The sequence below is a fragment of the Limulus polyphemus genome, unplaced genomic scaffold (assembly GCF_000517525.1).
Source record: "Limulus polyphemus unplaced genomic scaffold, Limulus_polyphemus-2.1.2 Scaffold5476, whole genome shotgun sequence".
NCBI classification, from domain to species: domain Eukaryota; kingdom Metazoa; phylum Arthropoda; class Merostomata; order Xiphosura; family Limulidae; genus Limulus; species Limulus polyphemus.
In genome coordinates, this window is record NW_013671086.1 from 28668 (window position 1) to 47031 (window position 18364).

The 18364-nt window shown below is 31.3% G+C and overlaps 1 protein-coding gene across 1 annotated transcript in view; it reads right to left on the minus strand.

The window, feature by feature from the left end:
- LOC106472628 (prolyl endopeptidase FAP-like) overlaps positions 1 to 18364 on the minus strand; it is a gene marked incomplete at its 5' end in the record, with an annotated part of 43079 nt that overhangs the window by 10276 nt on the left and 14439 nt on the right. The window contains 8 exons of the mRNA XM_022401175.1: positions 1479 to 1610; positions 2450 to 2607; positions 7239 to 7433; positions 7995 to 8070; positions 9200 to 9298; positions 11584 to 11816; positions 13768 to 13841; positions 17972 to 18118. Of these exons, the coding sequence (XP_022256883.1) occupies positions 1479 to 1610; positions 2450 to 2607; positions 7239 to 7433; positions 7995 to 8070; positions 9200 to 9298; positions 11584 to 11816; positions 13768 to 13841; positions 17972 to 18118 (1114 nt within the window). The remainder of the gene's footprint in view (positions 1 to 1478; positions 1611 to 2449; positions 2608 to 7238; positions 7434 to 7994; positions 8071 to 9199; positions 9299 to 11583; positions 11817 to 13767; positions 13842 to 17971; positions 18119 to 18364) is intronic.

Below are 18364 nucleotides of genomic sequence, written 5' to 3' on the forward strand. Positions count from 1 at the left end.
GTTAAAATTTTGTTTTAAACAAATTATCTACTAACATAATTAAAGCAAAAATGTGTCAATTAATAAATTAAATTAATACATATGAAAATGATTTGAAATTGTGTATTCATAATAATGAGTGTATAAATAATAATAATAATTGTAACTGTTTGTAAGTTGTCTGTTTGCTCATAGTTAAACACAAAGCTACACAAAGGGTTCTGCCCACCACAGGTATTGAAACCTAGTTTCTAGCATTGTAAGTAAGAGACACAGTTTGCAAATTGAAAGAGTGGATGTTATAAAATATTTAGGCTTACAAATTGATAAAAATTTAAGCTAGAAACTCATGTTAAGGATTTGGTAAAAACATGAAGATTTATGTTCATTAAAACCTATAATTTGAAAATATTGATAAGCATCTATATGTTAAGAATTCTGTACTTCTTACTGACACAGCCAGTAATTCAGTATGGAATTTCGGTATGGGGGAAGGGACTTATCGAACTGCAATGAAATCAACTTTTTTATTACAGAATAATGTTATAAAACTATAATATTATGTAATGATAAAAAAGAAACAATTATAAAAGGTATTATATTTTACTAAAATATTTCTTGTACGATATTTAATAAAGAATAAAAATGATTACTTACAAATAGAACATTATGTTAACTCACTGGGGATTAAAATATAAGATTCCAACACTTAAGAAGTAGATTATGCAAAAACATTATTAAATATTTGGTGCTGAATAAATCATAAAAAATGAAAATAATAAAAACAAATTTAAAGTATTAGTCAGAGAATTTTAAACTATGAAAATATATAAAATTCATTTAAGTTGAAAGGATAAATGCTCATTATTTTTACATTAAATGTGATGAAATAAGTAATAAATAATTAATGTTATTGACCTGGATGAGCTAAAATTTCTTCGGTTAATTATATATAATTTGTACAGTTTACCCTGGAAGAAAAAAGGTCCACATTTCAAAAGTGCTCAGATTATAGGGTTTTTATCATTTTATATTAAGACTTCTTGAACCTACATGTTTTTCTGACATCATGAATTATAATTTGTACTGTATTTATAAGTTAATACATAATGAACTGTGAAATCATATATTTTTAGAACATTGGTACAAATACAAACAGTGAAGGTTGTCCTGAATTAGCCCTAGTAAATCTGTTAAAACTTTGTTGAACATTAGTACAAATACTAATACAAAAACATGTCTTCAACTAGCTCTAGTAGAAATAGATAAACCTTTGATTTCAGCCTTGGTTCACAAACCAACAGTGAAATCTATGTTGAACATTAGCTCTAGTAAATATATGCAATTGAAAAATATTGAGTATTATTACAAATACAAACAGTAAAACTTGTGATGAACAGCAGCTCTAATATGCATGTTTAACTTGTTTTTAACATAAGCTCTAGTGTTGATGGAAGCATAAATGTGAATATTCTTCCACCAAATGAAAAATTTCTTACCATCACTTGTTCCATGAACCAAAAGAAAATTTTTCCCTTTGATATTTCCTGCTTTCTTCAACAAGTTAGATTTCTCATATCCAATGTGGTTTTCTTGAGGAAGTTTCATGTAACGTTCAGTGTATATAGAATCTGCCAACAAAAAGTCACAATATATACAAGGTTACAGTACAAATGCTCCATTATTTGTGTTTGTACAAGAATCCTTATGTATCAGAAAGTATGCGGTAAACCACATTCTTCTATTTTGTTCATTGATTCTGTAAACTCATCCTGTTGTAATGGTAAATATATAGTAAATTTCCTGTCCTTAATTAACTGTTCTTGTCTGATTTTCTCCCTCTATCCTGTTGTAAGAGTAAGTTTATGGTAAACTTTCTTTTCTTCTATCTGATCATGTATGTACATATATATATTTTATTGGTTACTAGCTGGAGTACTCGTCCCCTGGATGGAAGTTAGGTAAATTCATGATTAATGAAAGGTTATCCTAGGACATGGAAAGCTGCTTTCCTTATATGCAATTGTAAAAAACACCTCTAAAACTACAAAACACAACATGTGAAACTGCAAGTTTCCATGTATCACTGCATGGACCCAACAAACCTTCATGCCTAATTTGGTGAAGGTCCATCAAGAGGGGGCGAGGTAGTGGTAAAAAAACCAGTAAAAACGCCTATAAAAACCATAAAATGCAAAACTGAAAATTTGTATGTATCTCCCCACTGACCCAATGAACCTCCATAGCATATTTGGTAAAAATCCATCCACACCCTGTGAAGTAGTTACATGGATATACAACAGACATTACTATTATATTTATTTAGATATAGCACCTGTTTATTTTTTTGTCTCACCTGACTGCTTAGACATGCCATATATAAATTGTAGAAAAGATACTAACAAGTTTGACTAAATGAACAATTTCTTCTGAAAATAAACATGTTATGAGAAGTTTATCATTGTCTCACCATAATAACGCCAATTAGTGACAGGGGCTACAGACATTCCACATTGAAAGACATCTGTATCCATGGCAAGAGCCATAGCTGTAGCATAACCTCCGTAAGACCATCCCCAGATGGCAATTTTTTCATTGTCAATGAACTGTAAGTCATCCCTAAGATACCTGGAATAAAAGATTTCTTAACTGAGTATAAAACAATGTAACTCATGTGATGTCTGTATCTAATCCATGCACCAACTTTCCTTCCAGTTTTTATAATTCAAGCTAACACTCAACTCTTATACTGAACCTCAGTACAAAATTACAAAACTAAATTTTAATTCTTAGCTTCAACGCTAGCCTTCAATAACTCTACAACTAAACTCTAAAGCTAAATTTCATTAAAAAACTAATAATAAACATTAATTATTAACTCTATTACTTAATGTTAATGTTCAACTATAGTAATAAACTTTAATACTGAACTTTGATACTTTTAAAACTCTATCAAGTTAATGTTTTGTTGTGTATTTAATATGAATGATGCTATCAGTAGACTAATCCCTAAATAGAAGTAACTACATATCAGACTCTTTTTTACTTTAAAAAAAAAGTGACAGAACAAGATGAAAACACCAAGAGTTAGCTGTATACTATAATATGAGCCTGAAAAGAAACTTGAAAGTTTCACACTGAAATCGAATTGCTATTTGAAAGATTAATCATTGAGCTTTACAAATGAAAATTGCAAGGAAGTTCTAGGGACAACTTTACTAAATAAACATTGTAAAATTTTGCTGCAAAGCCAACTTAACTGTTTAAAATTTACGGAAAAATGTGATTTGCTCAAAATTTACTACGGAACTGTGAAGGCATCACAATAGTTAGCTGTGTGGAATATCTAGGTCAATGCCTCTCAACCAGGAAACCTCAGATTCCTCAACAGACATCCAGGTCTTCCATGAGATATTGGGGTTCCACAGGGATCTGCAAAATGCAAGAGTTCTGCATATTCTAATGCGTAAATATGTACTAGTCACATAATTGCAATCCGACTACATTATATATCTTTATTAGTGTAGCAGGTTTCATAATGACAGAACATAACATAAAGCCACTGCATTGTTTTAATTTAGTGAGCGAGACTAGGTACAAACAGCTGCTGGTATTGCAGTAATGTTTTTCATAATAAATACTGTGAAGAATTTGATGCCAGAAGAGTTCCGTGGATTCAAAAAAGTTGAGAACCACTAATCTTGGTGAAATTGAATTAACTTCAGGGCTATATCAGATAGGTCTTCTAGATAACAAGAGATTCACTCAAAATGTTGATTGCAGAATAATACTAAACCTCTTACTGACTGAGTCAATGTAAAATGAAATAATGAGACTGGACAAGAAGTGTAACACAATATGCACAATCTTTATTATGACACTAAATATTAACATAATGTTTGTATTTGCTTGAATATTAAACATGTTGGACCATTGCTTTGTCTGGATACTTTTACTTGTTCATTCTACAAAATCCTGTTCAGAATACACTTACACAAGATGAAGCTCCAGACAGACTAACCAACTAAAGACCAAGTTTCAGACTGGACTGACCAAATACTATTTTCCTTAGCATGTAACAAACCTTGCATTTACGCAGGCTGGCCAAAATTACCACATGACTAGTCTTTCTCATTACAACATAGGTGGGGCATAACCACTAGATACCACCTCAACAATCATTGAAGGACACCATTGTTGAATTCTTAGAAAATGAGGTCTTAACAGTTATTATCTACTTCAAAAGGAACAAAGGTAGCTTAGAACAAAAGCTACTTAATAACTTTCTTGTCCTCATGTTATGTGAAACCTGTACATATACAAAACAAAGAATAAGTTCAGAGCATGTAATATAATGTTACAAGAACAAATGCTGGTACATTCAAATACCAAAACTGCCAAGTTCTAATACAGCCTTGACCATTAATCCATAGGTTTGCCTTCTTCACTACTCAATAACAGTGCCATTAATCATTATAGATTTTGAATTTCTTTTAATTACCTCATTCCTAAAATTTTTTGGCCCTGGTCTGAAAATAGGTCAGACTTTTTGATTTATCTTACATAGGCCTTATTGACAGGAATCATACTTAAATCTTTAGCATTATAAACCATCTAGCTTATGACTAAGCCATAAAGAGTGTCAGATTTTTTTATATAGGCTAGATTCTTTACAGTAGGTTTCTGTAACTTGTTGGCATTAAATTTCAACAATAAACAGACAGCACACAATCCACTTATTTAAAATAATAAATTCAAAATAAGTAAATTATGTACAAAAATTCGTTACACTATTGGTTATCACAATGTATCCAGAGTTTTAATCCTGCATTAGTCTTCTGTAAAAATTTGCCATAGTCACTCTTCCGGGATCTCAGAGAACACTATCATAAAAATTAATTAAAAAGTATTTACATAATAAAAAACTATTATTTTTCTTTATTGATCAATAAATGAACATTAAATATCACAACTTGTTTTTTTTACCATCTAAACTAAGTGTAATAATTTAACACAAACTAAACAAATACTGAAGCTACTGAAAACAACAAACATGTACGTGTTTCCATCTGTTGGCGCCAATGTTTACAAAATATTTGGGGTCCGTAAAGACCCTGGAAGACTTTTTCATCAAAGTCCACACAGGAGGGTTCAATTACTTTAGAACACCCTTTGACAAGACAAATTATGTTCATCTACTCTGTTGTTACAATACAAGACCGTGACACTCACTTTAGAATCACCACTATAACTGTTGGTTACCACAGTTGTATCCAGAGCTTTAAATAATCGTCTTCTTTTCGTCAAAGTCCACACAAGTGGGTTAAATTCTCCTCTATCTCTGTTATTACAATACAAGCTGTGAAAATCACTTTGGAAATCAACCATTATGGCTAAAATGAATGTTATGTATGTGTGTGTGTGTGTGCCTTTTATTGGTAACAATGGCTATAAACACTTAAATGTTTGTACTTTTGCATCCTTAACTTGCTGATTAGAAAATAAAAAACGTTTATTTTCCATGTCACATTTAGTCTCTTGTTAGATATGAACTATATCTGTAGCTTAATAATAAACCTTTGCCTTCTGTATATATGCTTCCAAGAAATAAACTTCACTGTCTTTCTAAGTTTCGTATTTTGTTTTAATTCTGTTTAATTCTTAGTTTTGTGACCTAATGAGTCACCTGCTATATTTTAAGAGCTAAACATAATTTTTGTTTGTGCTACTTAATTTTAAGTCTACATTTATAAAGCCTCTCTGTTAGATGTAAGTGTAATATGAGAGTATTATTTAGTTGGTATTGTGTGATTGCTAAAGTAAGTTATTTTTAGAAGCAATAGTTCTTTGTTTATGTGACTGTTTACAAATAATTTTTGTGCAGTTCAATTGGTGGGAAGTTACGTCATGTTACTTGAACCTTCTGAAGTTTTCTCGTCACTTTAAGGCAGTATTGTTACATCATAATGTCTTGTAGTTTGTTGAGAGTTCTAGACCTCAGTTGGGTAATATATACATATATATATATAGGTGACCAAGTTAGACTGTGTGTGAAACTATTAGACAAAAACAAGAGTCATGCCACACAAGCAATAAACAAAAAAAACTGGGATACAAACTAAAATATAAAATGATAAAATATATCCTAATATCTGCAGAAGTAGGACTCAAACAGAAGTAAATGGGTCAGTCATTGTCTGTCATATTTAACCTTTATTTAAAAGTTTCACATTTCAAGTTAAATGAGGTACTTGTTTGTTTGTAGTTAAGCACAAAGCTGCACAATGGGCTATCTGTGCTCTGCTCACCATGGGTATCAAAACACAGTTTCTAGTGTTGTAGGTCTGCAGTCATACCACTGTGTCACTGGGGGGTCAATGAGGTACTGAAAAATAAGAACTTAAGAATTATGAGCAGATATGAGTGTTCAAGTCTTCAACATCACATATTTAAAAACTACCAAATGCTGTCTACAGTTGTGGAATGGTAGTTGTTTCTAATGAAATAGAAAAGCAAGGAAAGAGAAAAAAAACATATGAGTAAAACAGGTCACTATAAGTACTAGAGATGATAAGTAATGCTTATATTTTTTACTTTGACACTACAGTTTCTATGCAGCTACAGCCAGTGAATGACAGTTTTAGATGTAGGATGTATGGGTTTGAGCACCCATATCTGCATATAATTTTAAAGTTCTAGTTTAATTTCACATGTAGGCTTGCAAAGAAAGATCAAATCTGAAAATCAGTGTATCCACACCACTGTTTCAGGCTCTATTATTACAAATACCTTTCTTACTATGATATATGTCAGTTTCCATGCTGTAGTTTGTATCTTAGACAGGTTTATTTGTCTATCCTTCATGTACAATGCATTTTTGTTTTTCATCTAGTTGTCTGAAATTTTAATAAATTATATAAAGTAAGGAGGCACTGTTGAGTTGTGCTCCTTTTTCTTTGGTGTTATCTCTATAATTGGTTTTAACAGATAGATAAATATATTAGTTTTACAACAGGAAATACATGCAAAACACTTCAGAATCAAATGAAAGAACACGTGGTGGGTCAGTGGTAAGTTATGCTAAAATCTGGGATTCATCTCCCCTCAGTGGACAAAGCATGGGTAGAATAGAAATCTACAATTCATTACAATGTTCCAAATGTGGTAAACATATTAAGATAACATATACAAATTGAAGTTTACCTACAATGTAAATATAAATTGAAATATTTTGTTATAAAAATATTTGATATTTTTACCTTGCAACACTTATTTGATCTTGTATTTCAACACTTCCTAGGTTTTTATATATTTCATGGAGTACGCTATCACCACGATTACCACTTCCTCTACCATCAATCATGGCATAAATAAAACTTTTATTACTAGCAAGATAGGTTCCCCAACTGACACCAAACTTTTCAGTGACAAGTTGGCTTCCAGGACCACCATACCTGAGTAATAAAAAAGTGCTGTAAATATCACGTTTGATAAAAAAATAAGTTTTAATAAGTCTGAAACATTTAACAAATCCCAATAATATTACTAGTTAAAGAAAAAGATAAGTCATCAACTTAATACACCAAGAAATGTAACACTAATACTGGCATTATTATACATTCATTCAATTCTGGTACTAATGATATTTTCTTCTCTCTTATTCATACACAACTATCTTTCTGAATACATTTAGAGAAAATTTTTTTAATATTTATCATAACATATAAAACTGAAATAATAATGATTTACATATGCTACTTACATCTCAGTTTTAAATTTTATATTAGGATTTAATAGGGAATAATTGAAGCATGTTACAATTAAATGAAATATTTATACATACCATAAAAATAATACCTTCAATTCTGTTATTTATAGTTTATATAAAGTAATAATAATGACTATTAAGATTTTGTAACCTTCATTCTGAGGTGACAACACTATCTGAAATACTAGTATTTGTTTTGGAACTATATAAATGAGAACTAGAAGGTTTGAAACACGGAAATACTCACACATAGACTAGCATCGGATACTTAGTGATTTCTTCTTTGCGTAACTGAGGTGGAAGGAATAGTCGCACTATTGCACCTATGAAAAAATAATCAAAATAAACATGTAATAAAAACCAAGAAGGTATTAAGTAAGTATAGAGCACCAAACTATAGTATACTGAATAACTATACAACATCACACTAAAAGGTGCCAAATAAACAAACACACATACACTTAGCTACTGCAAACCTTGTTCAAGTGTTACACTACACATCCTCCTTTCAAGTACTTTGTCAGATTTTCTCCACGATATTTACTAGCTCTCACTATTATGATTAACAGTTCCCTTTTTTTTAACGTTTTTGGATTCTGAAGAAATCTTTGAAACAAATACAGTCCAACACACCTATCCATATGACAATACAAGATAAACACAATAGAATTTATCCAAATAACAAGATGTTAGAACAATATCAACAAGTCAGAGTTATTAGATTTGTTTACTTGTTTGTTTTTAGATATTTGTGCAAAGCTTCTCAAGAGCTATCTGTCACTAATTTTAAAATGACAAACTAGAAGGAAGGCAGCTAGTTAATAACACCAACTATCAAATCTTGGGCTACTCTTGCAGAGTATTTGTTTTTTTTTCTGGTGACGTAACTCAATTAAATGATGGACCTAGATCCACAGTCTGGCAGGCTAACCACTAGGAAGACATGGTTGTGATAATCCAATTTTTGTATCACCATGGAGCAGGACTGAACACAAGGCTTCTAACATGCAAATGAATGATCTATCAACTAAGAAGAAAGATCAACTCACAAGCAACTACTATTAAAGCACTTTTAACAACTAAAACTACCCTTAAATAGAAACATCATGAGTAACAATACAAGAAATTAATGTACAAATATAACATGTAACAACATAATAGGAAAAACATCACAGTAACAATATTATAGTAGAGTGAAAACATAGTATATCTATTAAGGAAGCAAAACAAAAATATCACATAAAATATTACAATAAAAATATATCGCTTCTATCATGAGTGTAGCATAAACATCACATCTAATATGATGGTATGCTATCACAGTAGAATAATTAAAATATGATGTGTAATTCATAAAAACATATCAAAAACCTTACATGTAACAAATTAGTGCACTAACAACATATCAGATCTATCAAAAATGTTTAACCAAATATTACTTTTTGAACTTACTGAAGGAAGCAGTCACAGGAACTTTGAAAGTTTGAACTTTAGGAAACACTCTCTGGTGGTATAGTTCTCTCAGTTCATCATTATTTTCCAACACCAAAACTGTAAATATATATATATATATATATATATTATAATATTAGGAACCTTTTGATCCTGATCAGCATAATGCATAAAATATATACTTCAACTGTAGACCTATTTAATTTTTCATTTATGCTGTGTGGATCAATATGTGATTTACTCAAGTTTGTAATGGATCTATGTGCACATGGTCACGTATAATATTAATACATGCAATACCTCTGCTAGTGTGAATCAATACATGAACATCGCAATTTTGTAGTGATCTGTGCTGCACAATTGTGTTGGACAGAATGACAACATTTCAATGTTAACATTGATGTATGTAGCACATCTATATGAACCAGCATGAGAGTAGCTAAATGTTGTAGTATTCTCTGTGCACGACATTAATGTGAGTTGTTATGAACATAGTTTACTACTTTTTGGTTAATTTTGTAGTGCTCATGATAGGAGTTATCTTCACAGAGTTTACATCTTGGTAGATCAATTGGAAGAGTAATAGCCCAAGATTCCAGGTTCAAGAACTGATTAAGGTAGATTCCAGGTTACCTGTTTTATTCTGAATTTTCTAAAGTATAAAAGGTGAGGATAATACGATCAGAGTTTGAATGGCAACTCAATCTTGTATATAGTGTCATTAATACATGTATTAATACTGTATGATTTTGAATGTATAAGATTACTGTTTTCTTCTTACATGTTAGAGAGAAAAAGCTTTGATTTTGTAACATATCAGTTTTTTAGATCACTCTCTCAGATTGCAGCTTTGAGAAAGTAGAGATATGTATATTTTTTTTCTGCAGAAGGTTATCTGTAAAATGTTAACTACTATGGTTAGATAATTAGATGCTTATGAAAATAGTTGTGGTTTAACTTTGTTTTTTAAATTTTAAGTAATTTACCATTACATTAGGTTTAAATTGCCCTCTCTTGCATAAAATAATTTTGTAGATAGGTTTATAGGGTTAAGCTTAGTGTGTAGCCTTTAAACCTACTTAATAATGGTTATGACTTAGTATTTAAAATCAAGACAGCAGTTTAACTGTTAAGTATTAATTGTCTTTTTAAAGGATACAAGTCACACAGCTCATTTAATACAGAAAAATACAAATAAAACATTAACCTTATAACATATGCCACATGGATTAAACACCTTTGCCCTTTTAACCCTCACAAGGGGCTTACACTCCTTGGACCCTCTATATTATTTCCAAACTGTCGTGACCTTTGGACTTTAGAATCCTGTTTTCACAAGCGTCTGCCACTGATATAGATGACATGAGAATACTGTGTTGTGTGTGTTTACAGTCTGTGGATGCATGTTGCATTGTGTGAGATAGCTTGAGAATCTTGCATGTTGACAGTTTGTGGATGCTATGTTGAATTGTGTGGAGATAGTTCGAGTATTCTATATTGTTTTGTATGTTGACAGTCTGTGGATGTTCCACTGCAATGTGTGGAGATGGCCTGAGAATGTTGTGTGTTGACAGTCTGTGGATGCTATGTTTCATTGTGTGGAGATGGCCAGAGAATGTTGTGTGTTGACAGCCTGTGGATGCTATGTTGCATTGTGTGGAGATGGCCAGAGAATGTTGTGTGTTGACAGCCTGTGAATGCTTTGTTGCATTGTGTGGAGATGGCCTGAGAATACTGTGTGTTGACAGTCTGTGGATGTTACATTACACTGTGTGGAAATGCTCTGAGAATCCTGTTTTGTGTTGTGTATTTAAAGCCTGAGAATGCTCTGCTCTGTGTCTTGGGCTTGAGAAAAAGTGTGTTTAAATGGAATAACAGTGTAGCATGTTGTCAGGGTGAGAGTTATCTGCTTGAGACTTGAGTCTGAGTATGTCAGCAGAAAGGGCATAAACCTTAGACTCATTAACTTCAAGAACTAGTGTGAATGGGCTGATAGTCTCAGGTTCAAATCAGGTAAGGGCACAAATTTCTTAACCTCCTAATACCCTCTAAGATAATGAGCCAATATAAGATAAGGGTACTTGTTACACACTGTTACAATTTTTGCAGTATATCATTGAGAGTTATAGTGACCATGGTTGAATTTTTGTCATTTATTTATGCAGAATACAATGCAGGCTGTAATGACAATACTTTGAGTCAGCACCAGTATAGTTCAGCTTTGTCTTTGATCCTTAATTTAAAAATGCATAAACACACTTTAATATTGTAGCTTGTCTGGGAATAACATATTGTTAGAATGTGATTTTAGACTTCGAAAAGCAATTTTGAGTACATAACAAGAGTTTGATTGTACAAACATAACATGCAACTGAAACACTCACGTAATTTATTTTCTTCTACTTGTCGCAATTCAATTCTAGGAACTCCTGGCCCTAAACACTCCACAATGTAGTATTTGGCTCCAGGACTGAAGATTGCACTATTATACAAACACTGGTCTCCAAGTTCACACGTCAAACACACCTCTGACTTCTCCTTGGCAGCTGCACTCATAACCCTTGCACTAAAAACATGATTCTCACCAGGTTTGTCTTCCAAGGTGGTTGTGTAATACCTATCGAGTTTTGTTGTTATTTAGTTTTTATTTTTTGGTGAAGATTTCTACACTAGTTTTTGGTGAGAAAAAAACTAATTCTTTTTTTATTTATCATTTTGTTGGTGAGAGGAGTTTATAGAATTTTACCTCTTCTTAGTAGCCTTGAGCTAAGCTAAAGCTAAAGCAAAAGACAAAGCTCAAAGCTTTAATTGACACTTATGTTCACCCATGAAGTAAACTAATATTTGATACAATATTAAAATTTAGAGTGTAGATTTCGTTTCTTTGTCTACCCACTAAAAAAAAACTTATTTAATCAAAATGTTACAATTACATGTATACTAATATGATGATGATGATGGAGGCACTATAAAGTCATGTATAATACTACAGGTAAGAATTACTAAAATAAATTAAAAAATAAAAACAGAAACATTTCAAGATGCATTACTTAAAAGTTCTTACTAATTATTTGCAGCCAAATAAAAAGTCATTTTGGGGGCATGAATATTATTGGATTCTATACTCTATGTTATTTATTTCTTCTGATAAAATAGTACTCTTACCAGAAATAACACATCTGACAAAACTTATTTTCATGATTAAATAATTATTTTATGTTTCTTGCATTGTTTATAATGCTATGATCATCATAGTAATAAAAAGCTTATACAATAAAGCAATATACATTTGTCCATGAAGTCATGGCCAATATAACAGAAAAAAAATTACTGTGTAAGAAAACATACATGTACTTATAATTGAATGTTGTTTATATTGTTTGTTTGTTTTTAATTTTGCACAAAACTACTTGAAGATTATCTATGCTAGCCATCCTTAATTTAGGAGTGATAGACCAGAAGGAAAGCAGCTAGTCAACACCACCCACTGCCATCGCTTGAGTTACTCATTACCAACAAATAGTGGGATTGACCATCACATTAAAATACCCCCAAGCTGATATGGTGAGCATTTGCAATGGTGGGACTTGAATCTGCCACCAACAGATTGCAAGTTGAGTGTCTAACAACCAAGGCCAAGCCAGGTTCAATGTTATTTAGAACACAAGAATGTTGAAACAGTAAATCAACATACATAAGTTTGTAATATCATATGTATTTTTATTATTATGTTTATCATAATAGAAGAAAAATACCTAAAAAGTAAGATGTTTATTTTGTATTCAGTGGTTTTTTGCATTATCAGAAAGCTTAAAGAATACAATAATTTAACTGATTTTCACAAGAACACAAAGCCTCTAGAGCAAAGTACATTTCTAAGTAAATGGTTTTTAACAGTAACATAATTTGGAAGAGAAGGTTGTGTGTTGATATTCAATGGTTATCATATTAACAGAAAGCTTCTGGAGTAAAATGAGTTTTAAATTCAATGATTTTTCACAGTAATAGAATCTTACATAGTAAAGCTAGCAGAGTAAAACAATACATGCCTTTATAATACATGGTTAGCAAGGAAGAAAAAGGTTGTAGAGTATTATGTGTATTTTTAATCCAATGGTTTTCACAGTGACAGAGAGCTTGAAGAGTAAAACAATACATATCTTTATAGTGTCATGGTTAGTAAAGTAGAGAAAACTTGTCTTTAAAACCGTTAACAAAGTACCAGAAAATGTGAGTAGTAAGGCAACATAACTATTATATATTGTCAAGATTTTCACAGTAGAATTTGCAGAGTAAAACGACATAAGTGTGTTTAAAACATAGTTCTTATTTAAAAGAATAAATACTTTGTACAAATTCATAAAAAATAGCAATAACACATCAACATAATAATGCATAAAAGATTAAGTAACTTACAAAACATAAATAAACAGCAAATATCTACAGGCAAAATTTGTTGTTCTCAATAGAAAAAATAACATTAATGTATTATTACTGTTTTTATTCACTGCTATTTCAATAGTACAAAGTTTGCAGAACATGAATACAACCAAATTTCTAAAACTTACACAGTGTCTTTTTGATGACAAAGAATGCCAGTGACATCATAACTTCCATGTGTCACAGAAATCTTCTGTCGCTTCTACATTTCATAAAAAACATTAAATTTTATTATTAATGTTTTTCTGTTTGTTTAAAGTGTTGAATTCTATTCAATTCACATATTTTATTATTAATAAAAACAACAAAATTCTTATTCCAAATTCTGATAAAAAAAACACCATAAAGAACTTAGGCAATATGTTAATTATATTTGTTAACCACATTTAGGTATGCATGTGCATGTATGTATATAACATAGTAGCATGTGGATTTTGGTTAATAGGAGATTTAAACACAGTTGGAGTTTTAAGCTCTTTTATTGCCAGATACAAAGAGTTGAACAGTTTACCACATTGTGTCAACAACTATGGATATACACACTCAACAATAGTATCACAAAATAAATGTTAACGATTCAGCACATGCACAGTATATATATACTTTAACTCTTTACTTCTTTCTCCTAGAAAGCTACAGTTAAGTTATTGTGCTACCATAGAAGAGGGGAATAATATTTTGTCCTTCCTCACTTTCAGTCTGTCTTAGCCACATATATAATTATTTTCCAAATGTAGACTCATTTTTAAAAACTACACACTGCATATGTATGATCATTTTACCATACGCAGACCTATTTTCTAAACCAACCTACATACTTAATATTCTAATATGTAAGATCATATTACCATATGTAGGATCATTTTAACTTCCTTCACGCCACAACTGTAAAGTGTTTTACATGTAACGATCAGAAGGAAAAATTCTGGTTTGTTTGTTTTAAATTTTACCCAAAGTTACACAAGGGCTATCTGCACTAACCATCCCTAATTTAGCAGTGAAAGACTAGACTGAAGGCAGCTAGTCATCACCACCCACTGCCAACTCTTGGGCTATTCTTTTAGTGGGATTGACCATCATATTATAATGCCCCCATGGCTGAAAGGGTGAGTATGTTTGGTGGGATGGGGAATTGAACCCGTGACCCTCATATTGCGAGTCAAGTGCCCTAACCACCTGGCCATGCCAGGCCAGAAGGAAAAGTTCTCCATTAAAATATACCCATATATATTTTGAAACTTATGAACATAGTATATAATCATTTATCTCATAATGTCAATGGTGTTCTAGGTATTCTAGCTATAATCAACAGCTTATCAACCATTAACATTCTAGATTTACTAGCTAACACAATTTATTATTTTGATAACTAAAAATCTAGTTGATAACACGAAATAAAATTTTCTAATCCACAAATCTATGTAATAGTTCAGAAAGTATAGGTTGCAAATACCTTTCAGCTCTCCAATGTTTGCAAGTTTCTTGTAATCATCTACAATCATACAAATTGCTGATATTATAGGCATCAGCTGTCCTAACATTTGAAACTTAATGAATTTCAATATATGTACTAATATGTGTATAAAAACAAGCATATATGCTACAGAAATTCTGTTTTTTTTTGTGGTATATTAAGTTAAAATGTTAAGAGAAATGAGATAGGTCTGCTGAATAAGAGATCCAACAAGATTACAGAGTAGTACTGAATATCATATTTGTGAGAACAAAATAAAAAATCTGTACACAATGTAAAATACAACAACAAAAGTTTCATTGTAACAGAATACAGTGTATATACTTGTTTAGATGGTGGACTGCTTGTTTTACTGGATTGGAACTGTTACTTCTCTGTTACTTCAACATCATGTACCAGAGTGTTTAAATCTAATATTTCTTACTTAAAGGTAAGATCAGATATTCCCAGAGTGACTAGCACTATCCATGTGACAGATCATTCTCATTCAAACCTGAAGGAGGTTTTAACCTCGAAATATCATTTGATCTACTATTGAAGGACACTGCTGTCTACATTCTTGCACAATGTACAGCATTGCAGCCATTCTTCACAAGATAAGAATGAGTGTTATCTTCAGAGAATAATAAAGAAACAAAGGCAGCTACAATAAAATGAACAAAAACGACTTTCTTGACCATGGTTATGCTAGAATTGCATATATATTAGAATAACTAACTCGTTAGAAAAATACTGTATTAAAATAAGAAGGTATAAAACACATTGTATGTTTATATGCCACATTTTTAATATGTTATGTAGCTCATAAAGTTAGGGTTGCATTGGCTTTCAACAGTTGATCTATGAATAGTATGTCATCCTAACTGAATATTAGTTACAAAGTTATCATCCAGTGTCCTATAGACATCTCAATGTCAAAATTGCTCAATATCTTAGGAAGTAAGGAACAACAGTTCCTTTCAATGGATAATCCACAAATTAACCCAGCATTCTAATTTCTGCAAGCTTTCTCTCACTCCTAGACAAAGCAACTGGGAGATGACATTGTCACTGCACTTTTGTGAGCCACACAAATGCTGAATCTCATAATTAAATAGACTAAGTCACTGTAGAACAAGATAAGATCCAATCCAGCTAAATATGAGTGGTGTATGTGCTACTGGAGTATACCAGAGCCACACCCACTCTCCTTCTTTAAACGAATATTCTTTCACAGTCTTATCATACTTTATATTCTGTCTTTTGGATGCTTTTCTCACCTGTTCATGTGCAAACTCGTACATATAAACTAATATCGAAACATGCACTTATACAGGAGGGGTTTTGCCAAACCCCCTATTTTTGTGTTGTAAACAAAATATGCTTATATAATAATAGTGCAGCTGCTTATGGCATATAACATTTTCTATATAGTCTACATTCTTTTTATGAAACATTAGCATTTCTTGGCTTCTGTTGATACTTTATAATCAAAAGCCACAGCTGTATTACTACTGTCAGGTTTTGTAGGCCAGATTCTTTAAAGAAAGTGTCTATGAATTATTAGTAATAAATTTCCACAATGAACAATCAGTAACATGGTCCACTTGTTTTAAAATAATATATTAAAACATGCCAAATATATATATAAAAATATTCATTACACTGTTGGTTACCACAGTTGTATCCAGAGTTTTAAATAATTGTCTCCTTTTCATCAAAGTTCACACAGGCAGGTTTAATTACTTTTGAACACCCTTTGACAAGACAAATTATTTTTTCATACTCTGTTATTACAATACAAGCTGTGAAATTCACTTTAGAAATTGCCTATTATAGCTAAACTCATCATAGTCTACTTCACCTTTTTCACTTATACTTTTACTTTCACTAACTTTCTTACTTGCTTGCTTGGAACCGTATTTATATCTATCTTGACTGAGGCCTAGAACTGTCTACAAACTATGAGATGTTATGATGTAAGAATACTCAATGAAACAACAAGAAAAACATAAAAGTTTCTAATAACATTACAAAACAATATAACAAACACTGACTAGTGAACTACACAATGTATGATTTATACACAGTTACGTAAACAAACCTGTGAAAAATTATTGCTTCTAAAAATACTGAATTTAACACTCACTCTTTATAACTATCTAAATCATAACTCTCATATTAAGTCATGAATATCTAACAGGCTTTCTCTTTACAGAATTGGTCAGGTTTCAGGTATTCTAAGGGATCTATATATCACTGATCAATCCAAACTTAGCAACAATTCTGCATCATTGGTTCCCGAGTCTACAAATTTAATGTGGCTGTCTGGCTAAACCACTAAAGGAAGCAATCTAAGTTTCTCTTCACTGAATCCATGATAAACAGAGGTGTAATATGTTTCATCTTACTACTACTTGCCAGTTGTAGCAAGGACAACCTTCCATCTTACACCTCTTTCAGTTGAAATGATTGCATAGCTGGTGTTAGCATGGACATCTGCTCCCATATAGAGGCAGGAATTCTCACTTTCTTCTGAATATTAAATTCCAGCTTGTGCTCAAAAAATTTACATAACTCGTAAAAAGCATTCAATAAATAAAGTATGTAATTTCTGCTAATGCAAGATTAAGGGATTTTATAGTTTCTGTTTATTTAATAACAAGGAAAGATACTTATTGTTGAAGAGGATTAATTGAGCTTAACTGATCTTGTCTCTCTAATAAAAAACAAAAGCATAATCACAACATTTTATTTTTCTATAACTCAAAACAAAAATTACCAGCTAACAGTGCTCCAAATATATACTTATTTTATAGTTTTACTGACAATAATACAAGAGCTACTTAAAATACTGGCTTGATACTCTTTAAATTTACCTGTATGTCCACTTTGAAAACATGACGAAATTTTCCATTCAAACCATCATTAACTGGCAAACGTACGAAATAAGCCTTCTTATCTTCACTGATGACAAGTTTTTCATAAAGTTCTACCCAACCAGAATTGCTTTTTTCTTCTATATTCTGAATAATAGTTCTTATCTTTAGTTATGAAATACTTTTCAACAAGTTTGGATCAGTCTAAAAACAGACCACAGATTGTGTTTAAGTAATGGAAATTATAAAGTTCTAAAGATAAAAACTAGTGAAATATTTCTTATGTCCATAAAATTTGGTATACAACATAAGCCATAATATTGTTATGTCTCTGGTCGTTGGTTAATTTTCCGTAGAAATTCTTTCCAAAAAAACTTAGCGATATAAGTCCTT